A 27,822-nucleotide genomic window follows, 5' to 3' on the forward strand; every position below is an offset into this window, starting at 1 on the left:
CATTTCTGAAATCATTCACTCTAGAAGCTGCTCTGTGGATACTTTCCCAAGTTTCTACCTTGTGACCCCTCCTTTGTGTTCCTACCTTTGTATGTGTGTTCTAAATCTAAATCAATCTCTCTCTCTCTCTCTCTCTCCTCTCTCTCTCTCTCCTCTCCCTCTCTCCCTCTCCCTCTCCCTCCCCTCTCTCTCCCTCCCCTCCCTCTCCATCCCTCCTTCCCTCCCTCTCTCCTTGCCTCCCTCTTTTCTCATGCCTTTTCTTCTTTTTTTTCAGAAAACGCTTACTCAATTTTGGTATTTATATTGCTAGTGATCTCTGTCTGGATCAGGTGCTTCCATGTTCTTAGTTTCTTTTTCAAAGAACTGAAGAAGCACAAACAAATAGCAAAGTAGCAAATTATTTTATTCAAAGGTAAAGTGAAAGTTCAAGATAGATGCACTTGGAGGGAATCAAGTACCGGAGTCAAGTACCTGGCCAGTACCCAGCGCTTCCCTTTGCAGGCTCAGGAGAAGAGGAGGAAGCTGGTTGGTAAGGGGAGGAGTGTAGATAATTTTCTGTTTTGAGAAGTCACTTTTGTTCACAACATGGTTTTCTTCACGATTCATCTGATTTTAATCATTTGCACACTAAGTCATACATAGGTATAAAGTATTGAATAGGGGTTTCCCCTGCACTAAGTCATACATAGCTATAAAGTATTAAATAGGGGTTTTCCCTGCTAAAAGTTCATTTTGAGTTCAGTTTGTCTTATTTTGCATATACCTAAAAACTGGCCAGGTTGCATCAGCATATTGCCTGCAGTTCTGGATATTATCCAGGGTGTGTTTGACCACAAAGTGTGAGTTATCAAGGATTGCTAGGGAGGAGCAACCTATTCCATTATTTACAGCAGGGTGGATGTGCAGCTCAGTGCAGATTCACTAAGTGCCTTGTTGGGGCAAGGCTGTGTGCATGGCTCAAACCAGAAAGGGTTGGGTTGCTAAACTATCCCAAATACTTGCTTGCCTCATGGGATGCTGGCATCTCAAGGAGCCTTCCCGGAGTCCTTTCTCTTCCTCTCTCCCCTTGTAGGCTGTTGTGATGCCACCTGTGTGTGTTCCTGTAATGTTGCCTGGCATCTACAATGTCACGGTTTGTGTGGTAGTTTCTCACATAGGTGGGCTGTTTGTGCACTTCTGTGTCACCATGCTTTCTGTCTAATTTGCCTTCTTTATCTTTTGCTAATTGGTTCTTATTTTTCTGGGTGGGTCCGTCCTTCCTTCCTTCCTTCCTTCTTTCCTTCCTTCCTTCCTTCCTTCTTTCCTTCCTTCCTTTCTTCCTTCCTTCCTTCCTCTCTCTTTCTCTGCCTCTTTCTTTCTTTCTTTCTTTCTTTCTTTCTTTCTTTCTTTCTTTCTTTCTTTCTCTCTCTCTCTCTTTCTTTCTTTCTTCTCTCTCTTTTTAAAATTTTTTATTTTTTGAGAGTGGGAGAAACAGTACTAGAGATTGAACCCATCAACTCACACTGAAAGCAAGTGCTTTCTCACTGAACTATATCTTTAGTATTTTATCTTAAAAAATCTCTCAGAAATATTTAGCCTATTTTTTTTACAAGTGTGATCCTCTGATATTCTAAGAACTTTGCATTAATCTTGATATTGATATTAATATTGATATTCTAAGAACTGTTAATCTCAGTGATTTCTTTATTACTCTTTGGTGCAATAATAAAATGTTAACCAACACTAGTTTGGGGGATGGAAAAGTTTGTATGGTATATGCTTCCAGGTTGCAGTGTGTCACTGAGGAAAGTTGGAGCAGGAACTCAAGGTGGGAACTTGGACACAGGAACTGAGGCAGAAGCTGTGGAGGAATGCTGCTTACCAGCTGGCTCTCCTGCCTTGTTCATCTGCTTTCTCATGAAACCCACGACTCCCTGGCCACAGTGCCTGCGCCCTCCCACACCAATTAAGAAACCATCCTATAGATTTGTCTACTGGTCAGCCAGTTGAAGTTTTGTCTTCCCAGGTGATTCTAATTTGTATCAGTTCATGAAAAATTACTGCGGTAGCTAAATTTGTAGATTAAAAGAATGCTTATAGCAACTCTTTGAGTGAATATGAAGTAGATTTTTTTTAGCATATCAATCCATTTTTGTTTACTGCCATTTCTGTTTTCATTCCTTGTGGGATATGTTGACATGCGTGAATAGAATATGTGTAACGGAGGAATGAGTAAGTCCCAGCAGTTTGCTAGCAGTGGCGTGTGAAAATTGTGTCAGTACACAGTGAGGAACGCATCAAGCCCCCTGTTCAGCCCTGAGACTGAGGAGTATTGATGTAACAGTATTGGTGTGTACTGTTCCTTTTATATACCCATGCCTATGATAAAATATTTTGTAAAGTAAGTGCAGAAGCTGGATATGGGTGCATGTAGCTTGCAATCCCAGCACTTGGGAGGGAAAGTGGGATGGACTGCTGTAAGTTGAGGCTACCCTGAGCTACTTAATGAACACTAGACTTTGGGTCTCCCTTCTCCCTGGGGTCGTTAGCCACCAGCTCACACAGATGAAGGATGGCCCATGTGTATGAACAGAAATGACGACACAGTTTGGGATCAGCTTTGTGGAGACAGATCAACTTTAAGTGGGGTGAACCAAGGGTTATGTAGTTTTGGGGAAGTGGGTAGGAATATCCAGGGTGGGCAAAGGTCATTGGCTGAAGGCCGAGGTACTGAGATGTCTCATTAGTATGGGCGGGCATCTATGTGACCTTCTGCAGATAGAGGGTATGGGGTTTTCTGAGCTCCCCAGTCAAGGTCAGAGAAGGAAAAACCCTGCTGGTAAAGGGAGTCCACCATTTTGCACTGAGGCCAGGATTTTCCAGTAATTTCAGAACTTGACCTTAAATTAGCAGGGCAACAATAAACTACCAGGGCTAAACAACAACCAAGACCTAATCTTAGAAAAACTAAAGATAAATAAGTGAGCAACTGATTAAGATGAACAGCAACAACAGTATCATAATCAGAATAACCACAACATCTTTTTCTATAAAAGTTATGTGAGTGGGGCACTTGATTCTCAGCCTTCTCATGACATGATTAGATGTAGCGGGCGTATCAAGGGATGCCCTGTAGTGATGCCCTTACCCTTACCACCTTCTGTTCTGTTGGCCATAGCTTTTGCAATTGTCCTTGACCACACATGTATTACATGTCATTTTTCTTCCTCCTGAGTTAACGATGAAGATTTACTCCTGCTATAGATTTTGGCAAATTCACATATATTTATTTCCCTTTTAATAAGTTGAGAAATTTCATCTTTCAGCTTAATAATGATGGTTTTGTGGCAGCACAGATTGAAATTATGGGCACCGATGGCAGAGTCAGCAACTGTGAAAATGGAAATGCTTGTTAAACCTCCAGAAAGTATGTGAGATCAATGCTCTCTGTATGTTTAGCAGTAGACTGTGGGGGAGGTCGTTTTTACATTTTACCCAGAGTAGGCATTACATTTGCATGTTTCCCTCTCAGTGCTCACACTTTACTTTCTTTTTATACTTTCTTTTTCTAAAGTAACAGCCCTCTCTGTTGTGGTGTGATTTTAGTCCTTCCCCAGATGTGAGAGTAGATATGCTGCTGATAAGGAGAGAGGGCGGGGCCTTAGCTTCACCTTCGTCTCCTGAGAGTGGCCTACCTGTCTGCTGACCTTTGGGAAGCAGATCATGTCAGGTAACATCTGTAGACAGTTAATTGTCTTTCCCCCATATGGGTTTTGCCTCATATGTTTTTGGTTTGTCATCAACAGAGGTAAAAGATGAGAACATATTCTACATGTCTTTTCACTGATGGATATTTGGAATATTTTGTTACCTACATCTTTTTGTCTTTGATGAGTCTCTTAGACTAGGAAAACAGTGACCATCTCAGTAGTCTTCTATTTTCTTAAAGTGACCCAAAGGCTGTATATTATTGTTGCTGTTTTGAAATTATAACCATGTCTGTTTATTAAAATCAATTCCAAACAATAAGAACATAAGATTTCCAAACATTTGCTTTTAGTTTATTTATTTTTGTATTTTTAATTTTGTGGAACTAATTTTTCTGTTTGATTATAAAAGTAATATATTTTTACTTTGGAATACACGGAGTACTCTAAAAGGCACAGTGAACAAATGTACATGATTAATCTTGTATCACTCAGAATGAGATGATTAGCAGTTTAGTAATTATTGCCACTTTAATTCTTTTCAAGATGATGTATAAGTTCACACATTTATTAAAAACAACAGTACCATCATTACAGAGGAACTATTAGAAGTAGCTTAATATTTGTATTTTTCAATAAATGACATACTAAAAGGTAAAACAAGAACTTGGAGTCTTTGCCTGACTGTCCAGATAGACGTCAGTGGCTGTGAGCCCTTCCCTCTCCTTCATCTCATCTTCACCATGTTTCTGCTTTCTCCCCACGACCCCAGGAGGTTACCAGGATACCACATTTTGTATTAAACATCTTGAAAAAGGACTTACGTTTTAATGTATCTGAGTTTTTGCTGTGTGTATGTGAGAGTGTGTGTGTGCGCGTGTGTGCGTGCGTGCCTGTGTCTCTTTCTCTCTGTGTGTAGCACCATGTGGGCAGTACTGGCCCTTGGTAGTTGGATCTGGGTAGTAGAAGAAATTACATCAACCAAACCATTGGTAGCACGCCAGTAAGCAACATTGGTTTGTAGTTTCTGGATCATGATTCTGCGTTGCAGTCCTGCCAAGGGATTTCTTTGCTAGTGGATGGTAACCCATAAGCTAAAAAATCCCTTTTCTAACCAGGTTGCTTTGGATGGGTGTTTTATCCTTGCAATAGAAACCTAATTAGGACATTTTTCTTTGTGTTTTTTGAGCTATTTTTCTCAGTTTCTGACACCATTAAACACTCCACGCATGCCTGTTGGTTCTCCTGTCCCAGCCTAGGAAACAGCCATTTTCTATCCTATATGGCACTGGCATCTATATTATTGGAAAATATTTAGAACCCAAGATCTGGCTGGTGGGGGAGCTCATTGCTTCTAGCCCCTCTTTGTGAGCAGAGCCAGGTAGTATATTACACTAGCAACTCATGCACAGTCATTACGTTTTGAATGACCTGAGTAGGATTTTGGTGGTTTTATTTTGGGAAGCTCCACTTTGTCTCCTGTTAAGCATTCATTTTCTTTTTTTTTAACTGGATATTTTATGTATTTACATTTCAAACGCTATCCTTTTTCCTGGTTACACCTCTCCCCTATCGCATCCCCTCTCCCCCTGCTTCTCTGAGGATGCTCACCCACCCACTCCCACCTCACAGCCCCGGCATTCCCCTACACTGGGAGTCGAGCCTTCCCAAGGGCTTCTCCTATTGATGCCAGGCAATGCCATCCTCTTCTACATATGCAGCTGGGGCCATGGGTTCCTCCATGTGTACACTTTGGTTGGTGGTTTAGTCTCTGTGAACTCTCGGGGTTCTGGTTGGTTGATATTGTTCTTCCTATGGGGTTGCAAACCCCTTCAGCTCCTTCAGTCCTTCCTCTAACTCCTCCATCTGGGTTCCCGTGCTCAGTCCAATGGTTTAGCTGCAAGCATCCTCATCTGTATCTGTAAGGCTCTGGCATTTTCTGATGTTGTTGTAATACTATCAGATTTTTAAAAGATTACTATTTACATTATTATTCTTAATACTTATTTGTACCTATGATGATTTTGAGCAGGGATGAGGTTAATTGTAGCAGGAAGTGATGGAAAACTGAAGAGGGAAGACTTCTTTTAATTATTTGGGCCAGTGATTTTTGATTTCTGTCTCTGCCATCTTGCCATCCCTGTTTGATTTGCTTTTTGGCTGAGAATGACAGTAATCACCATTGGCATGTCTGGAAATAGGTTGCATTAATGCAGAATATGAAAACCTGAGGTACTGATCTTTTGCTCTTGGATTAATCTCACTTATGGCCTGTAGAGGGCAGTGCATGTATGATAAATAAGATTTTGTGGTTTTAGTTTTCAGATGATTTTTTTTTTTTGTAATTGTTTTATCTAATTTCAAATAAGGTAATATGGATTATGACTTCTTATTGATATTTTCAGTATAGGTCATAAGTACCAAGATTGTTATCTTCAGTGATGTTGAATTAAGGTAACATATAGTTATGAAACTAAAATCCGTTATAATAACTTCTCCTCATATATTTTCCTGAGAACCAGAGTAGACTTGTGTATTTTCACATCGATTGGTTGGCTGAGAAGTGTTGCATATCGAGTTGCAGTCCTTGCAGGTATTAGGCAGGAGCTCTCCCACCATAGCTATAGCCCTGGAAGGATTCTGTTGGAAGATGTGAACCAGCCTTCCTGAGAGTCATTTACTCGGAGTATGAAGCAGTCCATACGTATTTTGGGTGGTCTGTCTTTGCTCCGATGCCACATGAGTGCTTTTCTTACTCAGCAAACAAAGGAAGAGCAAAGTTTCTTATCCTGGATGTTCTCTGACCTTAAAATGCAAGAAAGGCTGTTTGACTCCCTTTGTACACGTTGTTATGATATATTCATTTTAGCAAAAATTTATAAAATGCTTTTTCTTAAGACTAAGAGGACAGTTAAGCAAATCAAAATTGGCAGAGATGTGTCTGAAAGTTATAAAATCTCCAGAATGTTTAGTGTTCCTTTGTGTAAACGGGAGTTAACTGTAACCTTTACAAGTAGTGTTTTACTTTCAGATTTTATGAGATTCGTTGGTGTATAAAATATGCTTGAATTTTATGTCATTATTGAATAATTAAGTAAGAGAGCTTTCTGTTTTAATGGTTTGTCTCAGAAATGGGAAGGGGTGAGTAGATTAATAATTGACTCTGAATAATTTATGTAAAGGTGGCCTTTGTAGGAAATGTATTATCTAGGGACGTCTATCCAAGATTGTTTCAAATTATTTCTTTCAGTTTTCCATATACACCTGTAGTCCTGGCACTTGGGAAGCTGAGGTTGAAGGAGTATTTGATCCCAGGACTTTGAGACCAGGCTAGACAACACAGTAAAATCTATAGTATCCTCAATACACAGGCATACACACACACACACACACACACACACACACACACACACACACACACACACACACACACACACCAGCCCAAGTCAAGTCTCCCCCAGTGCACATGCCAGAATTCATCGTTTTAATATTGGATGGCCTGGATGATCAGCAGGAGAGGCATGTAAGTTCACGGAAGTGTAATTGTACAGATGGAGGTGTAGCCACGCTCATTGCTTTTCGTTTAGATCTTTGTTCTATGGCTCTGGGATTTGCAGCCTCTGGCGATCTTTATATGCTAATTTCTCTCTCTCTAAAGTGAAAATAGCCAAGTATCTCCCTTACAGATAGGCTTAGATGTAAGTCAAATATTGCAGTTTACTATGCCAGGGTACAAAGCTGAGGCATAGTTGATGTCACTGTCATTGTGATGGAATTCACTTTTTGCAGTGTTCTGAATATGCTCAAGGATTCAATGATTTCCCTAATTTTAAGATTGAAGAGAAAAGTTTTTGTGTCTTTGAGGATCTGAAACCACGGTTTAGTCACAGTTTATTATGTTTTTGTCGTGGGGTTGAGACTATGAACACCAGCGTTCAGGGAGAACCTCCAAGCTCTCTGAGATTTATTTCATTGGCACCAAGTTTGGACTTTGTCTTAACCTTCTTCCTAAGGTGGTTAAAGCCAGAAAGTCATTTGGGGAGTCTCAGAAGGTCATTGTGACAGCAGTTTTCATCAGTTTCAAGTGACCAGGGACTAATCAATATAAGTTTTTTTCTTGGTACAGTTAGTAATCATTGGAAATGATTTTGATGGGATATGTAAGTGAAAGGCATTCAAACAGATTAGGCCTGGTACTAAATAACACAGGGCGCATGTTGGAAATGTGGCATGTGGGATGATCTTGAAAAGTTGTTAACTCGAGGAAGGGAAATATCAATATCTCTGTGGTCTTTCAGGAACAAAAAATATCTTTTGCAGAGAGCCTAGAGTTTGAGCCAAAATATAAAGTGACCTTCCAGGCTGGCTGGCTCACCTTGCAGTTTTCTAGGGAGAGTCAGCCACTGCCTCAGTGCCTGATGGTGGCCAGCAGAGCATTTAGCAGTGGGAAGTAAGGCATAGGAGGCCAGGAGGAGGAATGACTTATTTCTCACCAGCAGATAGGTACACAGCGCCTGATGAAATGATTCAGCAGTTTAGAGTCCAGAGCTGAGAGACCTTGGGTTAACACTCGGGGAGTAGAGGGCCCAGGAGGGGCAGCTCTGATGGAATCCTTCTGGGGCCCCTTTATTCCCTTTGCTGTGACACACAAATGATTGTTCTTGCCAGCATTCTCGTCCTCCTGTGCTATTTGGAAGGTATTTAGACAGCAGCTGGTTGAAAATGTAGGTGCCTGGGTGTGGGAAGTGGTGAGGGCAGTTGTTTCATCAGCCCCCTCAGTATGAAAGGTACTTCCAGCGTTTAAAGCTGAGGTTATTCTTTTCCACTTTCATTCCTGGACAAAAACAGGCCTCTTGTCTGGATCTTTTCTTTTTAATGATTTCCATGAAAAGGCTTTTATCCAGGCTCTGACATGACTGTCAGAATACACATTTCAATGTGAGAGTGCTTAAAAGGCTATTGATATTCCCCTGTGGAAAAGAAAAGTACTTAAAAAAAAATCTATCCATACACAAGTTAACCCTGTTACCTCCTTTCTTTTCTCCCTTCCCCCTTTCTTCCTTCTTCCTCACCTTATTCCCCAGTCTTTTCTCATTCTCTTCCAGGTTAAAGTCATAGTCTCAGTATGAGACGTGCATGTCCCCTGTCTCCCATGAGCTGTCACTTTGATACATTGATGGCTCTGATTAATTTAGTTTAGAATCAAGGATATTGAGTAAGGATGAGACAAGCTTAATTTTACCAAATGCTACTGTTGAGTTTCAACAGACAGGCTGTTGCTTGGGAATCCGGCCTTCATCTCTCTGTCCTCTGATGTATCTTGGCTGTGTGAGCAGAGTGGATGCTAGAGACAGCAGGAGTGGCATGTAGCCTTCATGAGCTAAAGCAAACTTTGCTGTGAGCTTGTAAGGTGTTAGTGGGGACTCGGGCTCCAGTTAGAGTGCTATGCTATGTAACCAAAAGGGTTCTGAAACAAGGAAGGGATTTGGTAAGATTTTGATTAATTTATAGGTGTGCGAGTATGGAATTGTCAGCATAGTTGATCTGTTGACTTTGGTGGGAAAAGGTATCTGTTAACTCCTCTCTCGTCATTACTTTCCCCTAAGTGGGGGGAAGAGCACAAGCAGTGAGATGTACGGCAGTAATGGTCATGCACTGAACATCGGCTTCCTTTCAGGACAAGTGACACTGTCAGCCTCCTTTCTCCACTGTGGTCACGATGGTTCAAATTTTCCTCCTGTTCCTCCCTCCCCTCCCCACTTACCGCCCGCCTGCTTTTCAGTAGAACTTATGAGAGATGTAGGTCATTAAGAATAGCTATCTCAGATTCCCTTTGTCCTCAGCTTTTCTCCAGGTAATCACTCTCCTTTTCCTATTTTGGAGGATGAAGTGCGTGGCTTACTTAATGTAATTAATAGTTATAAACTTTAAAAACTCTACTCTTGTTCTAGAATTTTCTAAGTTTAGTTTCCTTAGTTTTATTCTTCTTGATTGTCCTTTTGACTTCTTCCTCAGGCCATAGTCTTATACTTCAAAATAAAAACAGTATAAGTTATTTGTTTTGGATATACTTTCTTTTATCAAATTTTAGCTTCATTAAAAAATAGCTTTAGTGTTCTTTAGTTCTTTACTATTAGTAGCTTTTGTTAATACAGGTCATCCCACTGGCCTGCTTTTGCTTACAAAATTGACCTAGCAATTGCTTACATCATCATCTGCAGTTTTCATATGCCCCTCTATTCTCTAGTCATAATTTCTCCTGCCTCCCCTTCCTCCCCACCCTCATGTGTGTGTGTGTGTGTGTGTGTGTGTGTGTTCATGTGTGTGTATCAAATCCAGGACTTCAGGCATGTTGAACACATGCTAGCCTGTTGCATGCAGCCCTCCCTTAGTGTAGTGTCTCTCTCTCTCTCTCTCTCTCTCTCACACACACACACACACACACACACACACACACACACACACACACACACACACACAACGGGTAGTCAAGTATTGAAGTTAGAATGGCCCTTGTGTAGTCCAGTACTGTGAATGTTGACCTGCTCAGTGATAGCCACATGCCTATCAATCGTTGTAGCACTATGAGGAACAGTTCCAGTTACTGCAACCCCATGTTCTTTACCCGTGCATACTCAGAACCTTCAGTAACCAGTGTACTTGGTTTCTGTTGCTTTGCCTCTTCCAGATTGTCATATAGTGTGAAGCCTTTCACAGTGGCTCCCACTCAGCAGTGTGCATGTATGACTCCTCTGTATTTGTTTGTTTGTTTGCTTTTATTTTGAGTAATAGTTTATTTAATGAATGTTCCACAGTCTGTCCATCATTTTTGTTGCTTTGGAGTTTTGGCAGGAAATATTACAGGGGCTGTAGACATTTGTGCACAGGTGTTTTGTATGGATTCATATTTCCAAATCCTTTTAGTAAAAGCTTCATAGCATGTGTCTTAGGGTTTCACTGCTGTGAAGAGACACTATGGCCGTGACAGTTCTGAAGGAAAACACTTTAATTGAGGCTCACTTACAGTTTTAAAGGTCTAGTCCATTACCATCATGGCAGGAAACATGTTAGCATTCAGATAGTTATGGTGCTGGAGCAGGAGCTGAGAGTTCTACATCTTAATCTGCAAGCAGCATAGTCTTACTCTGGGCATAGCTTGAGCATGTGTGACCTCAAAGCTCACCTCTACAGTGACACACTTGCTCCAACAAGGCCACATCTCCTAATAGTGTCCTTCACTATGGGCCAAGCATTCAAACATGTGAGTCTGTGGGCACCATGTCCACTGAAACCACTACAGCACAATTGTTGAATACAATTGGGCCGTATTTAGCTTTTAGAAGACTGCCCGACTTCTCACACGTGGCTCTATGGAGTCAAACGCACACCTACAGTGCACCAGCTCCTGGCATTACAGCAGCAGCAGCAGCAGCAGCACTTTGCTGCCATCACTGGCTTTTTGGATTTCAGTCATACAGGTTTGGAGCGGGCCTCCTTTCTATTTTAACTAGTGATTCCATAACTACTCTTGGTCCTGTCTTCTTCCCTCAACTTGCTATTTATCTCCGCTCATGCGATGTTTACTCAGGTCTTCTGTCCATTTTGTAAGGGCATTGTTCCTTTATACTGTTTCGTTCTACCGTCCAGGGTGTAGGTTGTCTTTTAATTCTCTTAATGGTGTCATTTAAAGAATTTTATTGATTTTAATAAATTCCAATCTAGTACTTTTTTTCTTTTTCTTTTCACCTTTTTTTTCTTTTGAAAGATCATGCTTTTTTGTGGTAGGCCTAGAAATTGGTACTGAATTCAAGGGTACCCAGATTTTCTTTATTATCTTTCAAAATCCGGTTTCTCATATATATATATATATATATATATATACACACACACATATATATATGCTTGTAATCCACTTAAGTTGATTATTTTTTGTGAATGACATTAAGTTTGTATATTGACACATTTTATTGTGTGTAGCTGTCTAGTAATAAACACTGCTGGAAATATTCTCCTTTTTCTATTGAATTATCTTAATTTTCCTTCAAAGATTAGTTGCTTGTATGTGTAGGGTCTGATTATAGATTCCTGTCTGTCTGTCTTCTGTCTGTTGATTGATCCCTCCATCCCATATTGACTTGATTATTATGACTTTATAGCAAGCCTTGAAGCTGAGCATCCTTCTCACTCCTTGTCTTTCTCTCCCTCTTCTTTATTTTGTTGACAATTACATGCCTTTTTTCCTTTCCATGGAAGTGTTGAGATCAACGTGTCATTGTTCACTGAATAAACTTGAAATACCTCTCCATTTATTTATAGTTTTCTTGATATCTTTCATTGGAGGCTTTTTGCTTGTTTTACCCTATCCCTCCTGCTTTTCAGCACCCTCCTCCCCAATTTTTATATTATGTGTGCTTTATTATTCTTTCATCATTTAAGACTGGTCCCCATCTCATGGGCCCTTTCAGACTTCCTGACTTACACAGATACTCCAAATTAGACATACAAATTTAAAAATTCAAAGCTAACATTCCCATATGAGAGAACTCATCCAGTACTTATCTTTCTGGGCCAGGGTCGATTATTTTCTAGTTCTGCCTCTTTTCCTGAAAATTTCAGGATTTCATTTTTTATAGCTGACAACAATTTTATTGTGTATATGTACCACATTTTCACCATGCATTTATTAGTTGATGAACATCTGAGATGATTCATTTTCCTAGCTATTGTGAATAGAGCAGCAGTGAACACGGATGAACAAGTTTTCTAGAGCAGGATATGAACTCTGTAGAGTGTATAGTCAGCAGTGCTGTAACTGAATCACACAGTAATAAACATTTAAAATTGAACTGTTTTAAAAAGAAAACAATTTTTAGCTTTTTGAGAAAATTTCTCACTGATTTCTGTAAGTTTTAAATTTCAGATTCCATATGTTTAATAGCAGTATCATTAAAGGAGCTGATTTTTATATATTGATTTCTATTGTGTGAGAGTGGTGAGTGGTAACCTCCTTGTCTTCATCTCTATCTTAGGATGGACGTGCCTGGTTTTCACTGTAAGTGTGATGTGCTGTAGGTTCTCGAAGGATGCTCTTCATTATTTTAGTGAATTACCATCTTCTTTTAGTCACTACACTGGTTAGTGTTGAGGGGTTAGTTTTGTTAAATGCGTGCCTTGCATCTCTTTGTAATGCTCACATGTTGAACACCTGTTGATGTAACAGCTTTCATTGGTTTTTGAATGTCAAACCAGCCTTCTATACTAGGAATAAGCCTCATTTATTGTGTTGTATAATTCATTTGATACATATTATTAGGTTTACATTTTGTTGAAGATTTTTACATCAGTTTCATTAGAGAATGTTGTGTGTTTCCTTTTTTGACATTATGATAATAATGATGACTTCATAGAATGAGGTAGAAAGCAGTCACAGTACTGATTCTTTTTCTTCAAAAAGATTGTAGACAGTTCTATTATATCCTCTTTACTTGTTTAGTTGAACCCAGTGGGCTCCTATGTTGTGATGTTAGAGGTTATCAATTTGATTCAACTGTTTCAGTTAGATATGAACATTGCCAATTTAACTATTTTCTGTAAATTAATTTTGATGGATTGTATCTCTGGGAGAATTTCTCTGTTTATTTAACATATCAAGTGTTGTGGTTTTAGATTTATTCCTAATGTTCTTTGGTTATATTTGTAATCTCTCTCTCTCTCTCTCTCTCTCTCTCTCTCTCTCTCTCTCTCTCTCTGTGTGTGTGTGTGTGTGTGTGTGTGTGTGTGTACTGCCTGCCTGGTTTCCTTCATTTGGCATAAATGCTTAGGGGTTCATTCATATTAATATATATATATATATATATATCAGTAGTTCCCCATTCTGCTGGGTAGTAGTTCATTTTGTAGTTTCTCTATGATTTCTGTATCTAGTTAGCAATTGATGAATGTTTAGTTTTTCCAGTTTTTTTCTATTGTGCACAAAACTCATTACTATGTATTTGTGTGTGTAACGCTTAATAAGTAAGTGAAAGTGCTCTTCCTGGTCATATGGTAAGTGGTGTTTAGTGTGTTACTTGTTCATTATGTACCATTTATAGTCTTACTATTAATACAGTGGATACAGTGATCCAATCTCTATTTTTATGGATTGCTGATCTTTTACTGTTGTTTTCTTTCCCTTGAATTTTTGGATATAGTTTTATTTTATTGTTTTCAAGATTTAATCATTTATTTGTTCCTCTTAAAGACTTATTTTTGATTGGTCTCAGATTTAGAAGTAGAAGCTCTCAGTGAGGACATCCCACATCTTTTTGGAATCTGTTCCTTGCATTTTTCTTTGGCATCCTTCAGTCTCTTGGACAAAAAGTCTAGCCTTTTCTGCAGCCTTCTCCTTGGTTTTCTTAGTGCATTGGTTCTTCAGAGCAATATATCAATGTTTGTGTTGCAGGGTACATGGAGTATCAGGTGCATGAATCTTAGGTCTGGGTTTACCTTCTCTGTTCTAGGGCTTTCTGATGACGCAGGGGCAGATACAGAGATAGAGAAGTCTCCTGGACTCTGCTAACCCTTCTGGGCCCCAACTATGCAGGCATCCATCAGTCTATGAATACTCTTCTCCTTTTGCAGTGACTGTGTCAAGAAAACACAGATGGACAGACACAGTGCATCTGCAGACAGTCTTGGGCTTAATCTCTACAGTTCTTCTTGATAAAGGGTGCCCTTTGCTCAGCAGCTGGTGTCTCTGGGCATGGCTCTGAAGGTACCTCACTTCATGGGGAAGCCTTGTCTGCCATCCCACCTCCATAACATATCCTCCAGAATATAATCCTTGCACATTCCTGCTGTTGATTCAGACAACATAGCCCTTCCACTCTTCACCCAGAACATCAGCTGCTACTTCTGTGGCCATGCGTTTCTCATAGAAAATAATGAAGCTTGTATTCATCATTCACATCAATCCAGTTTTGATATCCAGTTGCCAGGGAAGAGATACACAGCTTCATCTTGACACAGCCGATCACCTAGGTGGTGTCATGAAAAAGGGTTGACCATAATTTAAAAATTACACGAGAGTCACAAGAATAATGTAGTTGTTTTGCATGTTTCTTTTCTTCCTCAGAAACTAGGGAACATTGGCATTTGTAAATTCTGGGAGATTAATTTTTATAGAAATTATTTAGATTTTCTCAGCTTTGCCATGGATATTGATCTTATGTTCCAGAATCCAGTTGAGGACCCAGTGATACATGTAGTTGTCATAGTTGTATAGGCTCCTCCAATCAGAGTTTGTCCCTCAGTCTTTCCTTTCTTCTGTGACCCTGATACCAATCCATTGTCTTGAAGAACCCACAGTTTGGATTTGTGTGAGGCGTGTGTGAGTGTTGGATTAAGGTTTGCATGGTTAGGATGGACATTGACTAATGTGTCTTAGTGCATCACGTCAAGGTTACACAAGACCTGTGCCACCAAGCTTGATTCTTGGTTATGTGGTATCTGTTAGAGCTCTTGCGTATAAAACTATTATTAGTAAGTTTGGAAGTCTTTATATGCTTATTGGCTATATATGTTTGTTATTCCTCTGTACTTTTTTATTTCCTCTGTCTGCATGCCTGTCTGTCACAACAGCATATACTATATAGTCTTCTGGACTTTTACAGTGAATTTCAAAATCAAGTTGTGTAGAAACTCTTGCTTTACTCTTGTGCAAAATTGTTTTGTTTCTTTAATACACTTTGCATCTCTATACATTTAAAAATGAATCTGCCAGTTTCTGCAGAAGTGTTGCTGGGACTCAGGTCCTCATGCTTGCACTGCAAGCATTCCTATCCAAGGAGTCCCCTCTCCAGCTCCTCCATAGTCTACATTAATAACCCTGGCTTCTTCCTGGTCAGATCAACTCTCCATCCTGTTTCAGCTTTCTAAGTGCTGGGATTACAGTGGTGTGCCAGAACACCTGATTTATCAATCCAAAGGATTTTTATTTTATTTTTCCCCTATCTTTATTAACTTGAGTATTTCTTATTTACATTTCGATTGTTATTCCCGGGCCAACATCCCCCTAACCCCTCCCCCTCCCCATCCTTCCTCCATTACCGCCCTCCCCCCAACAATCACGTTCACTCAGGCAGGACCCAGGGCTTCCTCTTCCACTGGTGCTCTTACTAGACTATTCATTGCTACCCATGAGGTCAGAGCCCCGGGGCAGTCCATGTATAGTCTTTAGGGAGTGGCTTGGGCCCTGGAAGCTCTGGTTGGTTGGCATTTTTGTTCATATGGGGTCTCAAGCTCCAATCCAAAAGGATTTTAAGGCATGCCGTGCCAGCAACTAGGGGTACACTATAATAAAAAGACTGGAGAGATGGCTCAGTGGTTAAAGCACTGACTACTCTTCCTAAGGACCTGAGTTCAATTCAGCAATCACATGATGGCTCACAACCACCTGTAATTGGATCGGATGCCCTCTTCTGGTCTGTCAAAAGACAGTGACAGTGTACTCACATACATGGAATAAATAAGTAAAAGAAGACACCGTTGCCTTTATCATTCAGGAAGTTATAAGGGATATAAAAGTTTTGTGCCAGCTGTTGGAGATTATGACTGAATAGGTAGGGTTTTGTTTGTTTGCTTGTTTTTCTAAAATCCTAACATAATGGCACTTCAAAATTGTGTTTAGGATCCTTTAAAAAAATCTAAGATTATGGTGTATATTGTTGGAAAAATAGTATTTTTGTATGTGTTTTGCAGTTCTTGGAATTGAGTGAATGGTCTCACATATGCACTAGCACTGAGATAGGTCCCCAGTTCTCATGTTTGTTTTTCGTAGGTTCATACAGCAGTAGGTCCTGATCAGCTTAACCTGACCTCTACTCAGTGTCAGTCCCTCATGGTCAGACTTGGCCTGCTTTCCCCCCCCCTTTCAGAGGGTGCAGTTGTTCAAACCTCTCACCCCAAATCAGGGCTCGAACAAGTCCATTCCTGTTTGCCAGAACTGTTTTTTTGTTGTTTTTACTTTTTTGTTGTTCCCAAAAGAAGCATTTAGCCACTCTTTATGTTGATACATAAGTTACCAAAAAGAGAAAAAAAAAAAAAAAAAAAAAAAAAAAAAGAAAACAGAAAGGCACACAGGTCTTTTTTGCTCATGCAACAAGTATTTTTGTACCTTTCTGGTGAATTTTCACCATTTTGTAAATTTTGTCTGGTGCCTTAAAGACTACTGATGTTTTGTTCATTTTTAAAATATTATGTGTTCACTATTGCCAGAAGTAGACATTCTTTATGGTTTCTTATGCCTACATTTACATAATTACAATTTAATCACATGATCTTTAAATCAGTTTGATTTTAAAAAGTTAACCTAGGTATATTTCTCCATATAATTTCAAGACATTAGTTTTTAAATAGATTGAATAATACTTCTTGATGTTTATGTTGCATAAGTTCTCATTCTTTTTTCTGAACTAATTCTTAACTAGATGACATTTACCATTCTTACCTTTATTTTCCACTTTTACTTACTACATAATGATAGTTATGGAGTCAAAATTATTTACAGGCCCTATTCTGTATACACGTTTGAGTGTAAATTTGGTCATTCTTGGTAGCCTAGATACCTGCTGTGATAATAAAATTAAGTTTTAGTTAGAGGATGAATAGACGCCTTCAACATATTGTGCAACACCTGGCTTTAAGTTAAAACTGGAAACAGAAGCTTGTGTGACTGTATAGTTTTACACCTAGCAAGAAGAAAACATATGTCCTTCTGATCTTAGAGAGATTTTATAAGTTTCAAATGGGTCTCTGGCCCCAAGCCATTCTTGCTGTCATATTTTATTAGTTTAGTTCTTTTCTTTGTATGGAAAGCCTGCATTTTTGTAACATTATTTTTGAAGAAATGACACCATTCAAGTGGATATTGCAGTAAGTGTCTTAAAGTTCTGTCTGAGTTCATGCAAAGGACTCAGAAAGCATCTCAACAGAAAATGTACAGTAATCAGTCAGGCAAAGCGGACAGTGGCTGCTCTTTGGCTGTTTGTAATCACTCCCAACTCCTAAGAGGACTTCAAAATAATTTGGTTTTCTTTTTAAAACAGGTTTTACTAGCTTTTTTTGCTGGTTAACAGTAAGGCATTTAAAAATCACATTTATAGGCAGGCAATTCAAACTGGAAATTTCAGTGACTTTTATTTTGATTGAACCTTTCAGTCTATCCCTTAAGTTTTATGAGATATTTGTGGCAGCAGCCCTATACATTTTCTTATAAGCTAGACCTTATTTGTAAAGCCTGATGTTTCAGATCAGCCTCATTGTACTTTTTGCTGTTCCTTTTCCTATGGTAATTTTTACAAGGAGTGGATACTACATATAGGTCCCCAGGTTCTCTGACACCTTTTCTAGATGTTTGCTGTTGTTCTTCAAATTTCAGTTTTTGTCAGAAATTTGGATCAGATATTTTATTCATTTTGGTCATTCTAATAGGCTTTTCATAGGCTGACTAAGTTGCGAGGATCATATTATATTTTCCATGACTGCCGAAAATTTTGGGGGTAGTAGAGATTTGATCTCTGTGTCATGCCATTCTTCTGTGCAAGCATGTGCTGTCCATGAATGGATGGGGCTTTGGTTGGGGAGACCTTCAATGTTAATGGAAGCCATTGATAAAACAAGGAAATAATGGATTGTGAAGGAGTTTTTGGACATGTCTTGTTCTGTGTCACTTGGTACTAGGTACTCTCTCAGAGTGAAGTCCTGAATGTGTTGTCTATGTGAGGGTGTCAGATCCCCTAAAACTGGAGTTACAGACAGGTACAAACTGCCATGTAGGTGCTGGGAATTGAATCCAGGTCCCCTGGAAGAGCAGTTAGTGCTCTTAACTGCAGAACCATTTTTCCAGAGCTAATTTTAATATTTTTTTAGACAAATGTATGTAGTCAAGTCTTACTTTGATGCGATGATTCTCCCCTCTCCTTTTCAAGCATGACCACTACAAGTGTGTGCTACTGCACTTTCGAATCTTTGCTAGGAATTTTGAATGTGATCAAATCTGTACTTTGGAATTCTTATCTTTCACAGTGTTCTCTTTTTTACTTGAGCTGTTTCAGGAGATGGGAGTCAAGCTTAGCATAACAGTTCCCCTTGCTTTCTCATTGGTATTTCTTTTGTACAAGTTGGATATCATTAGAATCTTGCTCTAAACACTGTTTTAGAATTTGAATGTAAGTTTTATATTTCCATCACTTTTCTTCTCATATTTACAAGCTATAATATTGTATGTGTGTGCGCGTGTGCGTGTATGTGTGTGTGCGTGTGTGTGCACGCATGCGTGTGTATGTGTGTGTGTATTTGTAGACTTGATTCGTCAATAGTGGAAGACAGCCATGATTACATTTTTCTCCAATAGAAGTTGCTTTTTATGCATCGAATTCCCTATCTTTAGTTTCCCTATCTTTACATGGCCAATGGCATATTCCTTAACTTTGTTGGAATCCTAGGATCATGTCCCATTGACAAGGTAATTCTCAGGATATACGTGTGTCCTGGATTTTCCAGTCAGCCACCCAACGGTGCATGCTTTCTCTGCCAAAAAGTGGTTTTCTTCATCGTTCTCCGCTTGTCAGAGGGCAGCGTAGATTATTGTTCTTCACTTTGATGTGGTCTTGGAATTTCTTCTTGTCATTGGACTTCTTACAGAAGCCTTATGTGAAACAGAGTGTTTAAATCACAATATGGCTTTCTTTCACATCATTTTTTCATTCAATGCCATGTCTAGTAGGGTATGTAGATATGATATATGATTTTTATGGGAGTGTATGAGGAGGTGCCAGGAGGCTAGAGGACGTGAGGACGTTGCCGGTGGCTCATTGCTCTTGCAACAGTTTGTGTTCAGATTTCTTTTCAGTTTGCTGCAGACAGTTGCGTGTCACATTTTACACACAGAACCTGTAGTTGTGGTTACACAGGCAAGTGTGATGGTTTCTTTTTTTGTTCTCTATAGATACTATGTTTTGATTTCTTTGGGCTCTGCCTTGAATTTTTATTTTTGACTTTTTGAAGTTTAATGCCTAAGTGTGGTGGTTTTAGTTCTATATGACCTGTTGAATAACAAGGGGCTTGGTGGGTTTGGTATGGGGTGTCAGTCTGTGGAAACTCAGCTATACCTTTCGATTGCTCATGCTTTCTCTCCTCTTCCTCAGCTATTCCTCTCACAGGGTTTTATCTTTAGTTCTTGCCTCCCAGATTTTGATGTTTCTTTTTGAATATTCTGATTGTCTGTCTGTCTGTCTGTCTGTCTATCTATCTATCTACCTACCTATCTACCTACCTACCTCCTATCTCTATCTATCTATCTATCTATCTATCTATCTATCTATCTATCTATCTATCTATCTATCTATCTATCTAGTTTTTCTGTTTGCTTTTTTAGTTTTAAAGTTTTTGTTCTTTTATCTCAGGCTCAGAGATCTTGTCTTCTGCTTGTCTACTGTCTGCTAAGGAGCCCACCAAAGGCATTCTTGTTTGCCCTGATTTTTCTGATCTTTGGCATTTATTCTCTGATTATTTCTTAGAAATTTCTTCTGTCTGCTTACTTTAGACTTCTGTTCATGTTTGTTACCTGCTTTTCCAGTTAAAGCTCTTAACACAGCGGTCATAGGTTTAAAATGTTTCCAGCCAACATTTCTGCTATATTCTTCAGTTCTGGGACTGCTGCTTCTCCATTCTCTTTGAACGGTGTGGTTGCCTTGTAATTTGCTATTGTGTCATGCCAGAAGATCTCCTTACTTTTTAAGGTAGTATAACATTATTGTACTTGCATATCATACTTCTTTTGTGAATAGCACCATCATCTTTATCTCTTAGCTTTTGAAGTATCTCTGATCCTGATAAATTCTTTTTCATACCTTTCTGCTGGTCCTTATTTTGAGGAGCCGCAGCGCTGTTCTCCATAGTGGGTGCATTTCACCTTCTCAGAGTCACACCCAGGACTCACCACACTTTACTCCTTTCTTGCCAGCACTTGTCGGTTTTATCCTTGGTAAGTGATGGTCCTGGTGGGTATGAGATGATGTCTTTTTGCAGCCTTGGTTTATATTTCCTCCCTCAGTGATTGTTGAGTTGGTCATTTTTCTTACTGATGTGACATAGCGCCTGATAGGAGTCATTCAAAACAGACATTATTCATTTTGCCTCTTGGTTTTAGAGTTTTCTGCTCTTTATTGTGGGTTGAGTGGAGGAGCAGAGATTCTCACAGCGCAGTATCTCGGAAGCAGAAAAAGGAAACACAGTGCTGAGGCGAGGCTATTCAGTGTCAGCATCTGAGAATATGCCTCAGTGACGTAGGTCCTCAGCCAGACCCCAGATCGTCTTTCTCGCCTTCATCACATGATGACTTTATCGAGCATAAGTCCATTTATTAGGGAAGAGCTCTTAGGATTTAATCATCTTTGGAAATACCGTCAGATACACCCCTAGATGTTTGCTGTACTAGTCTTTTAATCACCTCTTAATTCAATCAAGTTGTTAGTCAAGATAACCCAACATAATTAATGATTTGAGCATCTTTAACTTGCTTGTTTAGAGAAGTTTTCATTCAAGTCCTTTGTTCATTTTTATTGTTTTTTGTTGTCCAGTCACAGCACTGTCTTAGATTGTGGTTGTTAATCCCTTTGAGATGCATGAATTACAGGTATGTTCTGTTCCCTACCCTCTGCATTAACGTTGCATTTTAGTGTTTTCTCTAATGTTTAATGACTAATTTTTAAAGTAGATAGTGAGTCTTTCTTAGTATAAAGAGAAGAATACCAAACCATTATAACCATACTTTTTTCCATACAGATGGGCATCCTTTGTAATTCATGAATCCTAACCAAAAAATGGCCTTGGCAAGACATAAATAACACACGTCTGTGCAGAGTCCATGAAAGCAGTTTTCTGTGATCGTCTTGCAAATCCCTCTTCTCTCTTTTGATCACTGTTGTATTTTTCCCTCTTTTTGCTTGACTGTGACTTGGAGATGCCAAATGTCCAGATGAGGTGCTGCAAGAGCGGGGAACTCCTGGCTGAAACCCGCAGTTGCTTTTGCTTCCATGGTAGTGTGTGGAGTCTTAAGACCTCGGTTTTTCTATTTGTGTGTGTGCATCACCTGCTCCTTAGGCTTTAGACTCAGTGTAGGCGAACAATCCCACCTTAGTGTTTACTTTAGATTCAGTGTAGGCGAACAATCCCACCTTAGTGTTTACTATAGATTCAGTATAGGCGAACAATCCCACCTTAGTGTTTACTTTAGATTCAGTGTAGGCGAACAATCCCACCTTAGTGTTTACTATAGATTCAGTATAGGCGAACAATCCCACCTTAGTCTTTATTTCTTTGAAGGAATGAGGGGAGCGATAAGAGATTGATCATCCAGCAGTAAGATCCAGTTAGTCCAGAATAAAGGTTTGGACTGAAAAGAGAGCATAGGAATCAGTGTAGGTCTAGTTCTAGGAGGCCTATTTGGATCCCCAATTTGTCAGGCTTCCTGTGAAGCTTTGTGGAACCAGCTATGGCAGCAGCAAATCGGGGACATCTTTATCCGCCCTCAGTGAGGGTTGCCGCCCTTTTAGGTTGTGTGTGTGTGTGTGTGTGTGTGTGTGTGTGTGTGTGTGTGTGTGTGTGTGTATGTGTGTGTGTGTGTGAGAAGTTATTTCTTACTGCGTTAGAAAAGTCCCGGGGTTGCCAATTGAAGGTCTTCTTCCCTGAGGATATATATGTTCATTTTCTTCTGGACTTGCAGCCCAGATTTCCGAGAAAGCCAGAGTGAGGGATGAGGCTTGGAGGACTGGTAGTAGTGTCTTGTGGATATGCGTTGTGCTTGCTGCGGTCCTGATGCTGTTGCTGGGGTTCTAGTGTGTAGAAGCAGCAAGTGCTCCAGTGACTGCACCTGAGAATTGCTAGGAAGCTCATGCGTCCACAGTGGACAGTGGCGTAGGCTCCTGTCATTTTTCGAGGAAGGCAGCTAGTATATTCTGTTTCAGTTCAAGGTCTTTTATTTGTACTTTCTCGTTCAGTCTTGCTGGCACTACTAGGTATATTTGTTAGTTGTTACAAGATTGAAGGAGCAGATCTATTGAAGGAGCAGCAAAGCAGACTTGCCTTGGTTATGGAGTTAGTAAATTTCAAGGGTTGAACTTAAAGATTTCTTAAATCACAAAATGTTGAAAAATCCAAACCCTGTTTTTTTCTTTTTCTTTTTCCCATGTATTACTCAGCCTTTGCACTCCTCCTTTCTTAGTTTCTCTGAACCACTAGAGGTCAGTGTTGTGTTGATAAACGCAGGCGCCTTTGGCTTTTGAGTCTTCCACAATATGCCCTTGCTTAATGGCACACATAGGATGCTTCGTAGGTATGCTGACAGTTGACTGTGACAGTTCACATTGAATAATGCTATGGCGATGTGCACACCCCCTGCCACTTTCTAGTAGGTTATCCTTTAATTTTAGGGGCCAGATCACATTCTCACACAGACTCCATTTGTCATCTGCTGTATTCATGTAGTAAGCTCGAATCTCACTCGTACTATGTGTGTGTTAAGTCTTTGGACTGGGGATTCATTCCTACAGTGGGAAAGCATTTCTTATTTTCAAGTTGAGAAGCATTGTTTAGTGTTTTCATGCCATTTTTACCTGCATATCTGGCAGGTTTATGGTATTACTTTAATGATTCTTCATTTAGCCCATGATTTTCATGGTCTCTGTTCTGAACGTAGCTTCATTGTCGAGCTATCAAGACCAGAATACTTTGAGCTGTTCTCATTTCTTTTCCTCTCTATCGTGTTCAGCTTGCCATCAACAAATCAATTGTCTCAGGTGTGCACTGCTACCGTACCTGATTCTCATCGTTGTTCTTTGGGTTATTACAATGATCTGTGTTCCTTTCCCTCCTTTCAGTTTATTTGCCCACAGTTGACCACCCTCTGTATCTAGATGATTTGTCTGTATTACAAAGCTGGCCTTGCAACTCTCTGCTTACACTCTTTCATTGTTTCTCCTTTGCACCTTCAGCATTGAGATTCAGTCACATGGCATCCAAGTAGACATTGTATACATGTTTGATTGAAGGCAGTAATACAGAAAGTACCATTACCATTAAAGATATATATATATATGTATATATACATGTATATATATATATATATTTCCCCCTCCTTCCCTCCCTCTCTTCCTCCCTCCTTCTCCTCTTTCTCCTCTTTTTATTCTTGTTCTTTCTCTTGTATTTATATTTTTAAAAAGACAGAGTCATACATAGCCTACCTGGAACTTACTTGGATCTTCCTTCTTCCTCTTTCCGGTGCTGTGATTACAGGTGAGCTCCATGCCTGGTTACAGAAGGCTTTCAATAGGGAGGACTTGCTTGGGCCTTGGTGAATACATTGGATTCAGCCATACTATCAGGTAGAAATATAATGTGGGTATGCAAGTAGAAATGTCCCTTAGGATGTGGTCTGACTCAAGTGGAAGAGACTACTGATATTTCTATTGTGTGGAATGTAGGTAATTAGTTTTTGGAGCTTGGTTTTGTACCCCTGTACTCTTCACTCCTAATATGCATTGAAGAAGTTTACATATACAGTGAAAGGAGCACTGGTTGGGGGTTGGGGTGGAGGTGATGTTGGAATCAATGTGATACCAGAGAATACGAAAATATATAAAACTAGAAATGTGCTGCTGGGTCATGGAACAGTAAAAGGGAATAGGAATTGAGAAATTCTCAAGGAAGAATAGATATGAATGATGAAGTAAATGAAAAGATTCCCTGAAAGAATGGACAGGAAGGAAGTGAAGTCACAGTAGTGCTCAGGGCTCCCTGCTACTGTGTGGTTTGCACTTCTCTTCTCACGGTGCTGGCTAATTCTTAGGAACTAGTTAGTTGGTATGCGGCAACTCTGAATGTCAGTGTCCTTGGACCATTGCTTAGCATGTTACGAAAGAGTTCTGAAAGGTTCTGAGTGGAAGTTTTCATGAAGTTGAACGTCACATTTCATGATGATCTGTGTTGTACTTATTTGTGTGTGTATTCGTCTTTGCCATCTCCTTCCTGTTTCATGCATTTTGAGAGATGGTGATTTGAATGGATATCCATAATGGTGGTATCTGAGTATTTGTGTGATTGTTCCACATGAAGTTTTTTGTGTACACCTAGACTGGTTTCTGCATGGCAAGTTATATGTGGTGAACCCCTTGTAGATTTGGAGATGTTGTGATTGCTCGAACTAAGAGCATGGGCTCCGGGGCTTTAGAAAACAACACAAAACTGTGTGACTTCTATTCAAGGCTTATTACTTCGACATCGTGACTGGCCCAGACTGTCTTGTAGTAGAAATTGGTAGAAAAGTTGGTAGAAAAACTGTATGTCAACAACAGCATCAACAACACCCAAAACAAACAAACAAAAATAAAATCTTATAAAATTATAAAATATAAATCTATGTAATCTCTATAATTATGAAATTTTATAGGCAATGTAACATTACTTCCCTAGGTACATTTTGATTTGTATGGTCAGTGTCTGGTGTGACTCCTCTGGATTGCTTCTGCTAAGCTGGCAGTGTTGGACTGTGAAAGAACACTGATTTGCTTGGGATTTGATGCCAGACACTTATGAACATCTTTGGCTTTGGCGTTCTGCAGGACGTCACTTTGCGACTGCAAACCTGCGTGTTGGAGTAGGAAAGCGTGAGACAGCCTGATTCCTTGGCTCCTGAGTCATTGGCCTGGTGTGTGGTCTGCAGTAGGTGCAGCACTGTCTCTCCAAGGGGTGTAGAAGGAATGCGGCCCTCAACCTGAGATCATGAATGCCTGTCCTTTGTACAGACCTGAATTGTTTGTGGATGCTTGAGCTTAGTTTGTTACTGAGGCCATGGATTTGATGTAAGTGAACCCAGAATGTCAATGGATAATATGCAGGGAAACAAGTTTGTGCATTGATTCAAATCTCTGGAATGTAGATTCTTTTTGACTTTGTTTTGATTGAAACTAGCTCACATAGTTCAAGTTTTTCTGGCTTGTTATAGTTGTTTCATTTGACCAGTGCCTTAACTAGCTTCTAATATGAAGGTTTATCTTGAATTCCTTAATCTCATTTAGATTCAGTGACACTTACTTTCTCATGAACTAATTTCAACTTGGCATTGATGAGAAATATATTGACTTATAGTGGTCTTGAGCTCAAATCTTGCACCTTGGCATGGTACAGAAAGACTAAGTTTCATGGAGAAATGTTTCTGGAACATTATGGGCTTAAACAGATTACCCAAGTTGTTGTTGTTTCTTCTCTTCTTCCTCTCCTTCTTTCTTCCTTTCCCCTTGCCTCTCCCTCTGCCTCTCCCCTTACCTCTCCCCCTCCCTCTCTCCCTCTATCTCTGTCATCTCTATCTCTCTAGGTCTCTCTGTGTAGCCCTGGCTATCCTGGAACTTTCTTTGTAGACCAGGCTGGCCTTGAACTCACAGAGACCCATTTGCCCCTGCCTCCCAAGTGCTGTGAAAAAAGGCATGAGCCACCACCACTGGCTACTCAAGTTTCTTAAGGACAGTGCCATTACCAGTTTTTTTCTTTCTCTTTTACCTTTGTGTGTGTGTGTGTGTGTGTGTGTGTGTGTGTGTGTGTGTGTGTGTGTGATATGTATGTATATTTACATGTGACTGTGGAGGCCTTCATTGATGTTGAGTTTCTACCTTGATTATTCTCCACTGCATTTATTGACTCAGTTTCTCACTTGAACCTAGAGCAAATTTGAAGCCAATTTGGGCTACACAAGACTATTTCACACAACATGTATGCATTACTGTGTTTAATTTTACTTTTAGGTCTAAAATTTATATTATGTAATGTTTTTGTTCTCTACAATTACAGGTATTGATTTGCTCAAAATTAGTTTGTTGGAAACTTGGGGATTTTTTCTTCTATTTTTCATTATTTTCTGTATTTTCTTTATATCCTAGGCCCAACAGCAAAGAAACCTGGATAACATTGTCTTGCAGCAGCCTAGACTAGGTAGCAAGAGAAAATCTAAGAAAGATGTTTATACAATCTTTGATGCAGAGGTGGAGAGCACAAGCCCAAAGTCTGAACAGGATTCTGGAATTCTGGATGTGGAAGATGAGGAAGATGATGAAGAGGTAAGAAATAATCAAGTTGGTGAAATGAGGCAATTTTTTGATTTTGAAATGTGCTTATTCACTTAATAGCTATGTGATTTTCAGGACATTGTCAGTGTTAAAGTCCATTTATCCCTGATTTAAAGAAATTGAAGCTGCACAAAGGTAATTTACATTTTAAATATATATATTTTTTTTTTGGAAAAAAAAATCACTATTTTTGATTCCCTACTGATAGGATGGATACTCCATCCAGGAATGGAAAAGGGATGTAGGCCTGACTCAAAGCCTAGTTGTAAGTAGACTCCACTGAGTCTGAGACAGTCTCTTGAGATCAACAAAAGTTAACACTTACTTACTTTTTCCTCTTCTTTTTCCTCTTCCTTATATTCATTGTAGAAGTTGATATTACTTTTGGTATTTTCCTAGAAATGTATTCAATATGTTTTCTATACTTTGTTCATACTCAGCCTCTCATTTCCCTCCTTTGTCCCCCAACTTCCTTCACTGGTGCCTTCTTCACAAGGCCCCCTGCTTATCTTCATTCTACCTATGTGAATGCTGCATGTGAGAGAGAAAGCATTTATTTTTTTTAAGTTTATTTTATTTTGCTTAACATGATAATCTTACGAGTGCCACATTTTTGTTTTAAAAAAATTAATATTCACATAGAATATAGTCAACAAATGAGAGTTTTTGTCTTATTTCCATTACTTTTTGTTGGCACCTTCCATTGTGGAATTATTATTATTATTATTCTTTGTAGACTTAAAAGAATCAAATTGGCCTGTTTAAATTGTTTTGGATGAAAAATGAATAGCCACGTCATCTATAAAATATTAGCATTGAAGTTATTTTTTTGAATGACTCAGGGACTGTCATGTGTAGCACTTTTTCATTATTTTTCATATTAATTTTCATCATCATTTTTACTTTAGATGTATACTCTATTAGAGTATGTTTATTATGTAAATAAGTTACACTAATTACGAAACTGCCTGAAAGCAGCAGGC

At 39.4% G+C, this 27,822-nt stretch overlaps 1 protein-coding gene across 3 annotated transcripts in view; it reads left to right on the forward strand.

Annotated features, from left to right (window-relative positions):
• Positions 1-27,822, forward strand: part of Exoc6b (exocyst complex component 6B) — a 446,009-nt gene that overhangs the window by 129,601 nt on the left and 288,586 nt on the right. For all 3 annotated transcript variants that reach the window (XM_032906207.1, XM_032906208.1, XM_032906209.1), the window contains exon 7: positions 26,654-26,830. In XM_032906207.1, the coding sequence (XP_032762098.1) occupies positions 26,654-26,830 (177 nt within the window). The remainder of the gene's footprint in view (positions 1-26,653; positions 26,831-27,822) is intronic.

Source organism: Rattus rattus, chromosome 6 (genome assembly GCF_011064425.1).
Source record: "Rattus rattus isolate New Zealand chromosome 6, Rrattus_CSIRO_v1, whole genome shotgun sequence".
NCBI classification, from domain to species: Eukaryota; Metazoa; Chordata; class Mammalia; order Rodentia; family Muridae; genus Rattus; species Rattus rattus.